The sequence below is a fragment of the Nycticebus coucang genome, chromosome 6, assembly GCF_027406575.1.
Source record: "Nycticebus coucang isolate mNycCou1 chromosome 6, mNycCou1.pri, whole genome shotgun sequence".
Classification (NCBI taxonomy): Eukaryota; Metazoa; Chordata; class Mammalia; order Primates; family Lorisidae; genus Nycticebus; species Nycticebus coucang.
The window spans coordinates 30,787,565-30,804,623 of record NC_069785.1 but is presented as its reverse complement, the minus strand read 5'-3'; the positions used below and the strand labels follow the sequence as shown (position 1 = coordinate 30,804,623).

The 17,059-nt window shown below is 45.8% G+C and overlaps 1 protein-coding gene across 1 annotated transcript; it reads right to left on the bottom strand.

The window, feature by feature from the left end:
* On the bottom strand, positions 1-11,055 carry HOMEZ (homeobox and leucine zipper encoding). Its single transcript, XM_053595466.1, has 2 exons — positions 10,876-11,055; positions 1-1,676 (listed from the first exon to the last, which is right to left on the bottom strand). Exons 1-2 carry the CDS (start codon positions 10,913-10,915, stop codon positions 82-84), a joined length of 1,635 nt encoding a protein of 544 aa, XP_053451441.1. The 5' UTR covers positions 10,916-11,055; the 3' UTR covers positions 1-81.
* Positions 11,056-17,059: the final 6,004 nt, after the last annotated feature.

Below are 17,059 nucleotides of genomic sequence, written 5' to 3'. Positions count from 1 at the left end.
TTTTTAAATGTGGTTTCTTTGTTTCAACATGTACTAAGTTGGTTCATCTTTTAGTAACAGACCTCCCCCCCAGCCTCCCACTCAATCTTGTATGATCACATCCTCCTCCTCCTCCTCCTCCTCCTCCTCTTCTTCCTCATCATCTTCTGGCAGTTCTTCCTCCTCCTCTTCCTCTTCTTCATCTAGACAAACTACCACCTCAGCTGGCTCAGGTAATCGAGAGTCAAACCAGTCCAGTACCTGCTGGGTGCTAAGCCTTGATGCCTTACTCAATTGAGGAATATCACTTTCCCGGAGCCGTTGGTGGGCTTCCCAGTACCTCTCCAAGGGTCGTATATCTGGTGGGGGTGGGGGGATTGGCAGAGCTGGTGTCTCAGCCCATTCATTCAAGGAGCGGGTTGATGGTGATGATGTGGGAACTGCCAAGTCTTGGAAACTAGGGGCACCAGGAACTGTGTTGTCCCGAAACCATTTTAGTTGCCCATGCTTCAAGGCATAGCGTGTGTCACCAAACCACTGAATGATCTCAGGCCTAGGTAAACCAGTAATCTGTTCTAATTTATGGTAATCCTCACGCCGTGCCCATTGGCACTGTAAAAAAAAGGATTTGAGGATAGCCAGCTGCTCTTTGGTTTTGCGCTTGGTCTTTCGCTGGCGCTGGGTATCTGGGGAAAGGTACTCTGCAGGGGCAACCCTACCTGGTACTGAGTTATGCCGTAGCCTTTGGGGCCAGGCTGGTTCCAGATGTGGGGGTAGTGTCTGTTCCTTGGGTGACAGAGACTGTGGAACACAGCCTTGTGGCTGGAGGGGTTTAGAGGTGGCAGCAGCTCCATTAGACAGTACCTGGAAAGAGGAAGAGGTAGAGGAAGGAGGAGTCATAGTAGATGCTGACTCCTTACAACTACTGGTAAGTAATGAGATTGGTGTGGGCTTATCTCGAGCACGTGGCTGATGGACAGCTTTGGAGTGGTTCCAGGAAGCAGTACCCATGCCATGTGACTGGTCAGGACCCTTTCCTGCCTGTCCCTTAGAGAGGCCACTTCTTTGATGATCTTGCCAAAGATCTGATTGCTGGAGGAATGCTCTACTGCCTGTTGTCATCAGGGAATCCTTTCCTTTCTGGTGACTCGGTGGCAATGGTGGTCGCTGAGAGGAGTCTTCAGGTTCGACCTTCAAACCTTTTATCTGGGTGGGCTCACTAAGAGTCAGAGGACCTATTCCAAGACCAACTTGTTCTTGGGATGGGATTGGAGGAGGAGGCACATCCTCTGGGGGCCGCCCTGCATGATGAGTAAAAGACAGAAGGGACTTGAAATGAAGTTGATCCCGATGGTAGACCACTCGGGCTCGAGTCTCTTCTATTTCTTCTGATGACCAGCTAATGCCACAGCGGAGGCGCTGGGCCATGAACCAAGTCTTGACTTTCTCCATCTGTAACCCATAACGTAGGCAGAGAAGGGCTATGTCTGCTAGGCTGGGATAGGGAAAGTAGCTGAAGGTTTGTAGCAAATGTTCATTGCCATCTAGCTCACTTGTCTGGGCCGCTTGGGTCCACACAAGCTGTAGCTCCTCAGAGATTGGAGGGAGGCAGATGAGCCCTGCTGGTGAGCTATTAAGACTGCTGGCCTCTTTATTAGGAGGCATGGTGCTTTCTGATTTGTGCCCTTCAGAGATAGCTGTAATAAAAAGAGAAACAGCTCAATCACTGGAGCTCCTCTTCTGGTACATTGTTCAATTTCTACCAAACTAACTGTTGGACAGCAAAATAAACTTGTAATTGTTTCATGTCTTATTGCCTTTAAAGTGCTTTAACAATTCATTTAATTTTCACAACTTTGTGAAGTCATCATAGCTTGCTACCATTTCTGTTTTATGTATGAAAAAACTAGTCCACATAAGTTAATTACCCCAAGACACATAACTAGTGTTTTCACCAAGACAAAAATCTGTCTTTAGAGGTTAAGAAGGAAAACTAATCCTTTATATAGTTTGTATCTTTCCAATCCAAACTCACTTCTGGAAGCTGCCCACTACTTCTTACTCTCTAAATTTAAAGGATGAGAATCAAACAATGAAGACTCAACTTTAAAAACAAGAGGAACAGTAATCTCAGAACTATTAACTTTTTTTTTTTTTCTGGACAGAGTCCCACTATGTTGCCCTCGGTAGAGTGCTGTAGGGTCACAGCTCACGGCAACCTCAAACTCTTGGGCTTAAACGATTCTCTGGCCTCTGCCTCCCAAGTAGCTGGGACTACAGGCAGCCACAACAGGCCTGGATATTTTTTTGTTGCAATTGTTCAGTTGGCCTGGGCTAGAACCACTGTTCTATAGGCACCGAGCTGACCAACTCTTATATGTTTTTTGGAGACGAGGTCTTGCTCTGTCACCCAGGCTGGAGTGCAATGGTGTGATCATAGCTCACTAACCTCTAATTCTTGGTCTCAAGGGATCTTCCTGCCTCACCCTCCTAAGTAGCTAGGATTACAGGCCTGTGTCACTGATGCAGGTTCTCTCCACTTAGGGCTGGACTCGGATTCTATTTTCTGGGGCTTAGCTGGCTCATAAATAAGTTTGATTAATGTTCCATCTAAGCCACCACTCCCCTGGAAGAGCAAAATGCCCAAAATATCACCACATTCCTACACAATAGCAGTTCTTTTTTTTTTTTTTTTTGAGACAGAGTCTTTTGCTGTCACCCTAGGTAGAGTGCCAGGGCATCATAGCTCACAACAACCTCCAACTCTTGGGCACAAGTGATCCTCTTGCCTCAGTTTTTTTCTATTTTTTTTTTTTTTTTTTTTTGTAGAGATGGGGTTTCACTTTGGCTCAGGTGGGTCTCGAACTCATGAGCTCAAGCAAAATAACCCGCCTCAGCCTCCCAGAGTGGTAGGATTACAGGCATGAGCCACCACACCTGGCCACAATGGCAGTTTTATAATTAATTTCTACCCATAGGCCTTTGGCACCACTAGCTGTGACATATATTTTAATATACATTCCCATTTCCCCAAATTCTCCTGCCTGCAGGGAACGAGATATGATTAGAAATTGCCTATAGGCTAGGCGCCTGTAGCTCAATGGCTAGGGCACCAGCCATATACACTGGAGCTGGCAGGTTCGAATCCAACCCAGGCCTGCCAAACAACAACTACAGCAAAAAAATAGCCGGGTGTTGTGGCAGGCACCCGTAGTCCCAGCTATTTGGGAGGCTGAGACAAGAGAATCACTAGAGCCCAAAAGTTTGAGGTTGCTATGAGCTATGACGCCATAGTACTCTACCCAGGGTGACATAGTGAGACTCTTGTCTCAAAAAAAAGAAAAGAAATGGGCGGCGCCTGTGGCTCAGTCAGTAGGGCGCCAGCCCCATATACCGAGGATGGCGGGTTCAAACCCGGCCCCGGCCAAAACTGCAACCAAAAAATAGCCGGGTGTTGTGGCGGGCGCCTGTAGTCCCAGCTACTCGGGAGACTGAAGCAAGAGAATCGCTTAAGCCCAGGAGTTGGAGGTTGCTGTGAGCTGTGTGATGCCACGGCACTCTACTGAGGGCCATAAAGTGAGACTCTGTCTCTACAAAAAAAAAAAAAAAAAAGAAAGAAATTGCCTATAAACCCCTACACAGCCAAAAAAAATGGCAACCTGCTCAGGAATCTCTCCATTGTGCTGGATGCTTTGCTCTCCTCTTATCTATAATCTTTCCTTTTCACTTACTTGTGGTCCATGAATTCATTCTTTTGATTTTTCTGAGACCAAGGACCCAGCAGAGAAATAATGGTAACATTACTGTGCCCAGTTTGTTACTCTTTATCTTCTAACAATTTATGATTATCTTTAGAATGTGGAGAGAAGGTTGGGAACACAACCAATGAGTACTGAAAGGTAGGACAGCACTGTCTGGCACGCAGCCCCCAGCCCCCTTTCTTTCTTTTCTTGGTGATGGTGTGCTCAGGGGAAGGGAATAATAGTACATTTAAACCTTAAGGCCCAAACTGATAGCTTAATTTTTTTCCATCTCTCAGTAGGATGAGAGATATGGGTCAGGGATCTGGGATAAATGAGGTTCACTCCCCCTGAGTTTAGGTCATGTGAAAATGGAGAGGGGAATGTTTCCTCCCCCAAGTTAGCTTGGGAACAAAGGTTATCCCCTCCCCCAGCCTTTGTCTTTTCCAACAGCTAGCCTCTCTCCAGGGAACCCAGAGAGCTCCCACAGATACTAACAGCCCCCTCCACATAGGGCGGAAGGCCCCCTGCTCTTATCTTTTCAGCACAGCTTTCTCCTCCAGACAAGGTGGACCCGGCTCATTAGAAATTATAACCAGCTCCTGCAAGCTACCCAGCAGCACAGCTGCTACAGGTTTATGAGTGTGGGTGCCTCCCCCAACTGTGTTTCATTCCTGAAATACTTACTCAAGTTATTTCTAGAATATTCCTTTAGCAATATTAATTCAGCTCCCTACGTGGGCATTAGAGACCCTTTAACTGTCACATCTGTCACATCTGTTACCTTTTATTCTCAGGGGAATCCTGTTTGTGTTTATAAATAGTACTACTAATCTGATAAGACTAGGATAGGATGTACATATGTAAATACTACATGAATTGAGAAAATAAATCTCAAATCCATAACTTTAGAGGAATCTACTATAAGGAATTTTACAATATGATTAAAAAATTCACAAGCAGGCTGGGCACAGTGGCACAGTGGCTCATGGCTGTAATCCTCACATTTTGGGAGGCCAAGGCTGCAAGGATCACTTGAGGTCAGGAGTTTGAGACCAGCCTGGACAACACAGTGAGACCACGTCTCTGTAGAAATTAAAGAAAAAAAAAATTAGCCCAGGGCGGCGCCTGTGGCTCCGTGAGTAGGGTGCCGGCCCTATATACCAAGGATGGCGGGTTCAAACCCGGCCCTGGCCAAACTGCAACAAAAAAATAGCCGGGCGTTGTGGCGGGCACCTGTAGTCCTAGCTACTCAGGAGGCTGAGGCAGGAGAATTGCCTAGGCCCAGGAGTTGGAGGTTGCTGTGAGCTGTGTGATGCCATGGGACTCTACTGAGGGCGATAGAATGAGAGTCTGTCTCTAAAAAAAAAAAAAAAAAAAAATTTAGCCCAGCATGGTAGTACACACTTACAGTCCCACCTACATGGGAGACTGAGGTGAAAGTCGAGATCAGGAGTTAGAGGTTGCAGGGAGCTATGATCATGTCCTGTACTCCAGCCTGGGTGACAGAGTGAGACCCTGCCTCTAAAAAATAAAAATTCAGAAGCATTTTATTATTATTTATTTATTTATTTATTTTGGAAGCAGAGTCTCACTTCGTCACCCCCAGTAGAGTGCTGTAGCATCATAGCTCACAGCAACCTCAGACTCTTGGGCTCAAGCAAGTCTCTTGCCTCAGCTTCCCGAGTAGCTGCAACTAGAGGCACCCGTGACAACACCTGGCTATTTTTAGAGATTGAGTCTTGCTCTAGCTCAGGCTGTGAGCTTAGGGAATCCACTGGCCTCAGCCTCCCAGAGTGCTGGGATTTCAGGTGTGAGCCATTGCGCCCAGCCCTCAGAAGCATTTTAATGCATGTCACCATTGCCTTTTAACAAACTGAGAGCTGGGTGGCACCTGTGGCTCAGTGAGTAGGGCACCAGCCCCATATACCGAGGATGGCAGGTTCGAACTGGCCCTGGCCAAACTGCAACAAAAAATAGCTGGGCATTATGGCGGGCGGCTGTAGTCTTAGCTACTCAGGAGGCTAAGGCAAGAGAATTGCCTAAGCCCCAAAGCTGGAGGTTGCTGTGAGCTGTGACACGACAGCACTCTACTGAGGGTGACAAAGTGAGACCCTGTCTCTTTTTTTTTTTTTTTGTAGAGACAGAGTCTCACTGTACCGCCCTTGGGTAGAGTGCCGTGGCATCACACAGCTCACAGCAACCTCTAACTCTTGGGCTTACGCGATTCTCTTGCCTCAGCCTCCTGAGCAGCTGGGACTACAGGCGCGCGCCACAACGCCCGGCTATTTTTTGTTGCAGTTTGGCCGGGGCTGGGTTTGAACCCGCCACCCTGGGCATATGGGGCCAGCGCCCTACTCACTGAGCCACAGGCGCCGCCCGAGACCCTGTCTCTTAAAAACCAGGGTCCAGATTCTAAAACCAATGTCTTATAAGGGTAAATGGAAGGCTTGGTACCTGTAGCTCAGCTGCTAGGGCACCAGCCTAGGCCTGTCAAACAACAATGCCAACTACAACCAAAAAATAGCCGGGCGTTGTGGCGGGCGCCTGCAGTCCCAGCTACTCGGGAGGCTGAGGCAAGAGAATCGCTTAAGCCCTAGAGTTTGAGGTTGCTGTAAGCTATGACATCACAGCACTCTATGGAGGGCGACAAAAGTGAGACAATTAAACTTTTAGAACCCTCAGTTTCCTCGTGTGTAAAAAATGGAGACAGTGCTGAGTATATGTCTCAAAAAAAAAAAAAAGGGGTAAATGGAAGCAGCATGGCATGGTGGGTAGAAATATGAATTCTTAACAAAGAAAAAATATATGAATTTTTTTTTTTTTTGAGATAGTGTCTCACTCTGTTGCTCAGGCCAGAGTGCTGTGGCATTATAGCTCACACAACCTCAAACTCCTGCATTCAAGCAATCTTCCTGCCTTAGCCTCCCAAGTAGCTGGGACTACAGGCGCCCACCACAATGCCTGGCTAATTTTTTCTAATTGTAGTAAAGACAGGGTCTCACTCTTGCTCAAGCTGGTCTCCAACTCCTGAACTCAAGCAATTTGCCTTGGCCTTCCAGAGTGATAGGCATAAGCCACGGTTCCCAGACCTAGTAAGGCTAACCTGAGAGTTTGAATCCCAGTTCTGCCATATATCAGCTATGTGATTTTGGGGAAAAGTAATTAAACTTTTAGAACCCTCAGTTTCCTCGTGTGTAAAAAATGGAGACAGTGCTGAGTATATGTAAACAGTTATACATTTTTACCGAGCACCTACAACATTCTAGGCATTATGCATAGGTAGGGCATAAAGCAGCTGTCGGAGATGAAGTTCCTAAGTGAGACAGATTAGAGATAAATTGCAATTCTACCACTTTCTAGAATGCGGCTAGTCTTTGGGCAGCTTATTTAACTTCTCTAAGCCTTAGCAGAAAGAAAAGCACCCGCCTAGCGAGTTGACTAAATGAAAAAATGCACTTGACATTATGCCTTGAACAAAGTAAAGGCTCAATAAATAGCGGCAATTATTATTACTTTAGTTTATGAAGTGAGTTTGATATAAGGTAATGTTCCTCCTAGACAATGGGGGAAGTAGGGCAAAGAATGAATCCTTTAAAGACACTGTTTTCAACCTGCTTTTGCAGAGCCCTAATTATAGCTAGCAGTGGAAGAAACCAGGCTATCTATGACTTCAAACTTTCTGTATTTTGGGGTTTGGATACAAATTTAGAATGGACTTTTCTGCCTTAAAAACATGAAAGCCATTGCTTTCACAGAAATGTATCCCACATTTGGATCTTTTTCGATTGCTACCAGAATTTCCAATGTGATTACACCATCTTTCTCCTTCCAGGTTTATCCCAGGCACAGCTGGGTGGCTGTGAGGTACTGCTTTGCACCGCCAGGTGCTACACCTCCATTTAGACACTGTGGTCCACAAGGACCACCACCAAATCCAAGCTGGAGAACATTTTATGATGTTAACACTTGATATCTACTTAACCTCATTTGTATCCTATTGTATAAAGACAAAGTAACTACTTTGCATAAGTAGCATAAGAAATGTAGCAGTCCAATGTGAGAATAAAGACTGCCAAGTGGGAATATAAGGCAGGCACAGCTATAAGCCTACAAGGAAGCACTTTGCTTTCATTCATATGGTTTGATATCCTTTGGGTTCTCATCATCAGCTTGATATTTCAGTGTAACATGCAATACTGCAAATATCATATTTGGCGTTCTGTATACATCCAATTTTTTCACGTACACAAAACACAAGTTATAGAAGACTTCCTGAAACAGAATGGTGGCTTAAATCAAGGCACAGCTATGTAACTGGTATTTCCCTGGAAGAATCTGGCTTTGAACTTAATTGGAGGAAACTTACAGCCAGAGCAGCTCATGAAAATTGTAACAATATTAAAACTATAGGCTCAGCGCCTGTGGCTCAAGCAGCTAAGGCTCCAGCCACATACACCTGAGCTGGTGGGTTCAAATCTAGCCCAGGCACACCAAACAACAATGACGGCTGCAACCAAAAAATAGCCGGGCGTTGTGGTGGGCGCCTGTAGTCTCAGCTGCTTGGGAGGTGGAGGCAGGAGAATCGCTTGAGCCCAGGAGTTGGAGGTTGCTGTGAGATGTGATGCCATGGCACTCTACCCAGGGTGACAGTTTGAGGCTCTGTCTCAAAAAAAAAAAAAAAATGAAAAATTAAAACTATAATGAAGACACTACAGTGTTTTGTGTTCTTGTGTCTCCATTTTGGATTAGGTAGAAAAAGAAGGGAATCAAAGCTGGAAAAGTAAGGAGTCCTAGAGCAGAGGTTTTGGTGGTAGTGATGAACATCTATTTTATCTGATACTTAGTAAATTTGTATCCTTATTAAATATGACACATATGCCCTACTGCTACTTAAAGTCACTAATAAAAATATAGTCTGTATAATGATACCCTCCTTTCTCATATCCCTGAGGGGATGGCAGAGAAGAATGGGCTGCCTTACATTTCTAGTTTCAGAGTTTACGCAGTCCTAGGAAAAAGAGGACTTTAGAACTTTTGGTTTAAACCTAGGCTTATGGTTAAAGTAGGAGACAAAGTGGGGAGACTAGATATGATCATGCTAGATTCCTTAAATTTTTAAAGATCTGAAGTACTACTCCCTGATATGTTTGCTGATATAGTTTTAAGGGCCTTAAGGACTTTGAGTCATATTCAACTTAGATGCTTCTTAACTTTTTGGATCATGAACTTTTTGAGAATCAGATAAAAGTTACGGACCCTCAGAAAGTTATCACTCACACAAACATTTACACTTATACAACAAACTCAGGGAATTCAATGACTGTCAAAAATCTAGGTTAAGAACCTCTGTCTTATATCCTCCCAACGTACTAAAGGCAATGGTTAACAGCTTAAATATGAACAAACAGCTTGATGTGAATGAATATAAAGAGTGGGTAAAGGACTCAAGAATTCAAATAAGTCTGGGCAGTGCCTGTGGCTCAAGGAGTAGGGTGCCTGCCCCATATACCAGAGCTGGTGGGTTCAAACCTGGCTGGCCCTGGCCAAAAACTGCAAAAAAAAAAAAAAAAAAAGAATTCAAATAAGTCTAGACGGGACAGGGTAATCATGTTCTTAGTTGGAAACAGTGGCAGGGAGGGGTGCTCAACTGGGCCAGGAACCTGGCTTAACTGACCCACTGGATTACATGACCAACATCCATCCACAGTGTACTAGATATTAGAAGTTTGTAAGCTACTCTGTAGTTTGCCAAATTCATCAGCTCCATTCAGTTGTTCTGTGTGTGTGGACCAGTTTTGTGTGACTCCAAACGTGCTTGTGCCCATGGTTTTCTGTATCTACATAATTAATTAAACATTATATACGCCTATGAAAAATTATTGCATTAAAAATTGTCCCTATGAAAACTAAGTCAAATGCTTTGGAGAGACATACTACAAAGGAGAGTGTACAAAATTGTTGAGCTGGGAGTGAGAAGACAACTAGAAAAGATTGAGGGGTGGGACTAAAAAAAAAATCTGAAAAGTTATTTGCACCCACTCAAAAGTGTCTAAATTCTCTCTTCACTTTAAAGAGCCTAAGACTGGAAATCACAGATGATCAAAGTGTCTGAGTGGCTTCCATCTCAGACTGCACACTAGAATTACCTGGGAAACTTAAAAAGCAGGCTGCCCTCCTCCGTGTTCTTATTTAATTCGTCTGAACTAGGGCCCAGGCACCAGTCTTGTTAAAAAGTTCTCAAGTGCAGCCAGGTTTGAGACTCCCTTGTGGTAGTTAACATTAGAAAGGCAATTGGGAACTCCAAGTCAGCAGACTTAACACACACACAAAAGTCTCACCACTAAACCAAAAAATTGGTGAAATGAACGTACTTTTAATTATATAATATTTAAGATATGTATGCAGTTTTAAAATTCCTAAATATTTAGCTTTTTCAATTACTGCCTACCTATCCTAATTATATAATATAAAAGGGCTTCAAGTGTTTGGTGAGAAGGAGGTTCACATGATAAAGATTTCCCGATCTGGGCCCACAATACCAAACAGGTCTCAGCTTCAGTCTTCTTTTAGTTTAGAAGTCTCAGATTAGGACGCAACACCAGGAACCTCTGAGGACTCGAGTTCTCAATTTCCTGGTTGGTTTTCTGAGTATCACTAGGTATGGGAGTCAGAAACGGCAGTTTCTTTTAAACCCTTCGTTCCCAACGGCCACTAGTCCCCAGAAGTAAAGCCAGGTTCTGTAGGTGTGTTGAGGTCGACAGAAGGTAATCAAGTGTGGGGAGAAGAGGCGAGGCCTGAGAAGTAAACGTTTCTCCTATCCTCCATTTCACAAGCAGTCTAGAAGGGTCTAAACTGGGTCAGGGAACAAAAAGTTGCCGCACTTGGGGCGATGAGCCCCAGGAGCTAAGGAAATCTCGATCCTTTCCTCGCCAAGGGGGCCCCAACTCAACCTTCCCCCTCCTCCTCCTCCCTACACAGCCACTAACCCTCCCCCCAGTTACAACAGGGAACCTAAAAGTCCAGGGGAGAAAGGAGAGAGAACTGGGTGACTTCGAACCCAGAATTCTCCCCTCTGAGCGGGGATGGGGGTTCTGTTGATCGTAGGTAGTACACGGGCTGGGAGGGGAAGTCCAAGGGTCTGGGGATCACTCACCGCGGTCTGGCCCCGGCGGCGGCTCCCAGCCTCGCACCATGGGCCGAGGGGAAAAGGGGGAAGAGAGCAGAGGGCCTTCGGGTGGTAGTGGGGTTGCTGCCGGGTGCGGCCTCCTCCGAACCCACCCGCGCGGCGGAGACCCGGACCGCCCCTCCCCACCCCCGAAAGAGCTCCCGCCTAGCCCAGCCCTGCGCAAGCAAGTTGGAGGCGGGGCGGGCGACCAGGGGAGGTGCCGAGGTGGCCCGAATCCTGATTGGTGGGCGCAGGCAGGTTGGCGCCGGGGAAACGCATCGGACCAGCCATTGGCTACATGAGTCTTGGCTGAAGTCGACTATTGGATGCGTAGGCCTTGGCTGGGGTCGTCTATTGGATGCGTGGGGTAGGGAAGATGTCCCCCGGGGCTAAGTTGCGGCGAATGGTACCGCCCCCTACCCTCGACCTATTGGCACCTGACCTTTGGAGTACTCCTGGCTATGTTCCTTCCGAAATTTCCCAGGGAGAAACAGAGCACTTTGCTGAACTGTCTGGACCGCCAACAACTCCTTATTTGTTTCCTCCTGAAGGAAGCCCTCCAGGAAGACCTTTTCAGGGTCCACTGGCCAGCCTAACACACGCACTGCGCCTTCCCGAGCAACAGCCCAATCGCAACCAGCAGCGTCAGCTGTAACATGCGCCTAAACTAAAGCAACCGGGAACTGGCTCTCGAGATGGATCAGATGTCTTGCCACCCGGAAAAGCGAGGATCTTAGGAGCCCGGCGCCTTTGGCCGCTTCCCGGGTCAAAGTGGTACCAGACGTTCCTGTGGACGAAAGTGCTGGACCTGGATCTCTTTGGGACCTACTAGACCCTCAGACTCCCCTCCCTGCCCTAGTAAAAAGGACCTGGAGCTCTGCCTAATCGCTGTCAAGAAAGGGATGAAGTCTGCGGGGGTGTGGGGAGGAAGATCGCTTGAGCTCAGGAATTCGAGGCCAGCCTGGGCGACATAGCAATCCCTTGTCTCAAAAAAAAACAAAACAAAACAAAGTTTTTCCTTTAAAAGAAAAGGGGCTCGGTAGCTCATGCCTGTAATCCTAACACTCTGGGAGGCCGAGGCAGGTGGATTACTTGAGCTCACAAAGTTCGAGACCATCCTGGGCAAAATCGAGACCCCCGTCTCTTCTAAAAATAGAAAACCTGAGGCAAGAGGACCGCTTGAGCCCGAGTTGAAAGTTGCTGTGAGCTATGACACAACGGCACTCTACCCAGGGCGACAGCTTGAGACTTGTCTCAAAAAAAAGAAAAGAAAAGGGATGATAGTAAAGCGCAGTAAAATGGACTTTCCAACAAAGCAGTATCCAACAGTGTGAAGGTCTGAGCCAAAACTTGTATATTTAGGATTCTTTATCTTCTGACTAAATAAAACTTGAGCACAATACTTTTCTTTTTTGAAAAAGAGTCTTGTTTTGTCACCCTCAGTAGAGTGCCCTGTCGTCATACCTCACAGCAACATCAAACTCTTGGGCTCAAGCCATTCTCTTGCCTCAGCCTCCCAAGTAGCTGGGACTATAGGCACTCGCCACAATGCCTGGCTGTTTTTAGAGAGGGGGTCTTGCTCTTGCTCAGGCTGATCTTGAACCGCTAAGCTCAGGCAATCCACCTGCCTCAGCCTCCCAGAGTGCTAGGATTACAGGCGTGAGCCACCGCACCTGGCCCACAATACTTTCTGAAGTGACTCTTCTATTCTTATTTTGGTCCTTGAAAATGTCTCCTGTTGCCTGTTTAGATCACACAATAGCTTATACAGCTACAATAGCATATAAAACAATTTTAGATTTTACCCTGTATTCAAAACTCATCCCTCCTCCTCATAAAAAAGCAACCATCAGGTGGCGCCTGTGGCTCAGTGAGTAGGGCTCCGGCCTCATATACCGAGGGTGGCGGGTTCAAACCCAGCCCCGGCCAAACTGCAACAAAAAAATAGCTGGGAGTTGTGGCGGGCGCCTGTAGTCCCAGCTACTTGGGAGGCTGAGGGAAGAGAATCGCTTAAGCCCAGGAGTTGGAGGTTGCTGTGAGCTGTGTGAGGCCACGGCACTCTACCCAGGGCAATAAAGTGAGACTCTGTCTCTACAAAAAAAAAAAAAAAAGCAACCATCAAATTCCTACTTTGTATTCTTCTTTGAAGGTTACCAAACATCTTAAATATTTCTATTTCAGTGCTGAGCCCTATTTTCATTGCTGGGCTTATATTTCCCTCTCAAATTTTCCCTCTTATCCCTCATTACATTAAGTAACAATCTCAATTCCTAAGAGCCAGTCTCACATCCTTGAAACTAGTATTTGGCAAAAACATCATAGGGGTAAACAATGGAAAGACATATATACTCAGCTTTAAAGTTAGAAACTTTTGATCCTTCAGAATTTGAGCCAAAGCTGGTAGTAAATATAGATCTTCTCCAAAATCATGACTATTACAATGCCCCATTGTTTGGTATGTAATGAAGGGAAAAGTGAAATGTTTTAGGCAGCAGGGGCCCTCAAAAAGCAAGACCCCATCTCTACTAGGAGCCCAATGACCGTGGAGAGGTCATTCCCTCATAATCCAAATAATTAATGAGACGGGATTGACTGGAAAGAATTCATGCTTGTTTGCTTAGAAACCCAGACAAGAACTGTCTGCGGGAATGAAATACCTGATCCTGGAGGGTTAAGTGAGTCATTCTGGGCATCCCTGATCCCGGGCTTGGAATTACAAAAGATAGACAACTTAGTCACCTTTCTTGACTCAGAAAGACATTCCCAAGAGTCAGGAGTTGGGGCAGAATTGAAGACAGATTTAGGAAGTGGAGGAATCTAAGAAAAAGAGAAGAAACTCCCCTGGCTCAGTTCTGGAGTGCAGGCTGTATCCTCCTCTTTCTGCATGTGTTTCCCTCTATAGCGTTAGAAGATAGAGTGGACAGGGGAGGAAAGTGCAGGAGAGGGAGAGAGGTCCAGGCTGACAGTATAAGGGAGGGTCCCACTTTTAGTAAGACAATAACCCTCCTAGCTCTTCAAGGAACTAGTGCTGAAGAATGGAGGCTCATGTCATCCTCAATGTAGACATGTCAATGCTCCATTTTTGGTGAAAACTTTCCCCTTGCATGACAGAATTAGCAGGGCTGATCAAGGCACATTTACTCTATAGCTAAGTAATCTGAAGTTCCAGTGCCCTTCCTTGCACAGACCCCTTCCAAGGCAGTGGAGGAGCCCAATGGTGTGTTAACATGACCATAGGTTTTTTTTTTTTGTAGAGACAGAGTCTCACTTTATGGCCCTCGGTAGAGTGCCGTGGCCTCACACAGCTCACAGCAACCTCCAACTCCTGGGCTTAAGCGATTCTCTTGCCTCAGCCTCCTGGGTAGCTGGGACTACAGGTGCCCGCCACAACGCCCGGCTATTTTTTTGGTTGCAGTTTGGCCGGGGTCGGGTTTGAACCCGCCACCCTCGGTATATGGGGCCGGCGCCTTACCGACTGAGCCACAGGCGCCGCCCTGACCATAGGTTTTTATAAAATTTGAAACAATATATTTAAACTATAATTGGTTAAGTCGATGTCTCTTCTTTCTGACTTCTCCATCACATTTCTCCTTTTGTCAGGTAGCAGAGGAAAGGCCATGGACATTTGGGGATGAGCCAAGGAAGCGGAGATAGAGATACATTTAGTGTGGATTTAGAAAGTATACTTATGTGGTTAGCAGTTACTTCTGTGAATAAATTATCCCCTTGTAGGTATGGTGTTATGGACTGAACTATGCCCCCTCCATCCTCCCAAAATGCAATATTAAAGTCTTGACTGGGTGCGGTGGCTCACGCCTGTGATCCTAGCACTCTGAGAGGCCGAGACAGGTGGATTGCTTGAGCTCACGAGTTTGAGACCAGCCTGAGCAAAAAGCAAGACCCCATCTCTACTAAAAATAGAAAAACTGAGGCAAGAGGATCACTTGAGCCCAAGAGGTTGCTGTGAGCTATGATGCCACAGCACTCTACCTAGGGCAATAGCTTGAGATTCTGTCTTAAATAAATAAATAGTCTTAACCACCAGTACATTTTAGAATGCATTTGGAGATAAGTTATTTGAAGAGGTAGTAAGTTAAAATGGGGTTTTTAGGGTGGGTTCTAATACCCTTTTCCTTACAAGAGGAAAGTTAGACACAGATGTGTGTGCACAGAAGAAAAACTATGTGAAGGCATAGGGAGAAGATGGCTATTTACAAGTCAAGGAGAAAGAACTCAGAATGAAAGCGACTTCCTTAAAACTTTGATCTTGAACTTCTAGCTTCCAGATCTGAGAAGTAAATTTCTGTTGTTCCAGTCACCAAATCTGTGCCATCTTTTGTGGCAGCCCTTTCAAACTAATGTATGAGGGCTGTCCAGAAAGTATCCCACCATGTTATGTCTCTATTTTTCATAGTACATGGAGGGATACTTCCTGGACAGCCCTTATAGTTTTCAGAAATAATACTGATGTCACCAACTCAAAGTGCTTATAACACATAACTACAACTCAGACTTTACCTTACAGATGCAAACAGTGTAACCTAATAGTATGTACCCTCATATTAATGTGAAATAAAAGATAAAATAAAAATTAAAAAGTGCTTATGACATTAATCATTGCAAATTTGAAACACTCCATAATCTTACACCACACAAATGAAAGAAATTTGATAGAGGTTTTTCCAAGTTTGACAAAAATCCTAAAAATGTGTGTGGTGTGATAAGGTGTGAAAGTGAAATTTTTCCAAATTATCAAGAATTTTTGGCTGGGCACAGGAGACCAAGGCAGGTGGTTTGCCTGAGCTCAAGGGTTAGAGACCAGCCTGAGCAAGAGTGAGACCTATCTTTACTAAAAATAGAAAAAACTAGCCAGGCATTGTGGCAGGCAGGTGCCTGGAGTCTTAGCTACTTGGGAAGTTGAAGCAGGAGGATTGCTTGAGCCTAGGAGTTTGAAGTTGCTGTGAGCTAAGATGATGCCACGGCACTCTACCCAGGGCAACAGAGTGAGACTCTGTTTCAAAAAAAAAATTCTTTGAAAAAGCTATCATAGAGCATGCAGCCAAAAATATTGTAGCGAAGAGAAGATAGGTTAGGTAGATAACTTTTTAACAGCTTTAAAAAAATTGTAACTTGTTGATATCTCTTCTCATTCTAAAACATAAATTCACTTTTGTACCTGATTCTGTATTTACAGTAGTACCTCTGTTAAGTTGACCACCCAACAGACTGTAACAAACTGATCAACATACAGAGTGGTCAACATAAGGAACTTTCTTTTTTTTTTTTTTTGTAGAGACAGAGTCTCACTGTACCGCCCTCGGGTAGAGTGCCGTGGTGTCACACAGCTCACAGCAACCTCTAACTCTTGGGCTTATGCGATTCTCTTGCCTCAGCCTCCCGAGTAGCTGGGACTACAGGCGCCCGCCACAACGCCCGGCTATTTTCCTGTTGCAGTTTGGCCGGGGCTGGGTTTGAACCTGCCACCCTCGGCATATGGGACTGGCGCCCTACTCACTGAGCCACAGGCGCCGCCCAACATAAGGAACTTACATTGAGTACATGTGATGCATGTTGGGTCTACAAAAATTAGGTCAACTTCAGGAGGTGGTCAATACAGCAAGGTGGTCAACTACTGAGGTTCTACTGTCTTTTCTTATCTTTTTGTCTTTCTTTCTTTTTTTTTTTGGAGACAACAGTCTTACTCTGTTGCCCAGGCTAGAGTGCCATGGCATCAGCCTGCCTCACAGCAACTTCGAACTCTTAAATTCAAGCAATCCTCCTGCCTCAGCCTCCCAAGTAGCTGGGACTACAGGTGCCCACCACAATGCCTGGCTATTTTTTTCTTTTTTTTTGAGACAGTCTCAAGCTGTTGGGCTGGGTAGAGTGCCGTGGTGTCACAGCTCACAGCAACCTCAATCTCTTGGGATCAAGTGATTCTCTTGCCTCAGCCTCCCAAGTAGCTGGGACTACAGGCGCCCGCCACAACGCCCGGCTATTTTTTTTTGTTGCAGTTTGGCCAGGGCTGGGTTTGAACCCGCCACCCTCGGCATATGGGGCTGGCGCCCCACTCACTGAGCCACAGGCATCGCCCTGCCCAGCTATTTTTTGTTGTAGTTGTCATTGTTGTTTAGCAGGCCCAGGGCAGGGTTCAAACCCACAACCCGGGTGTATG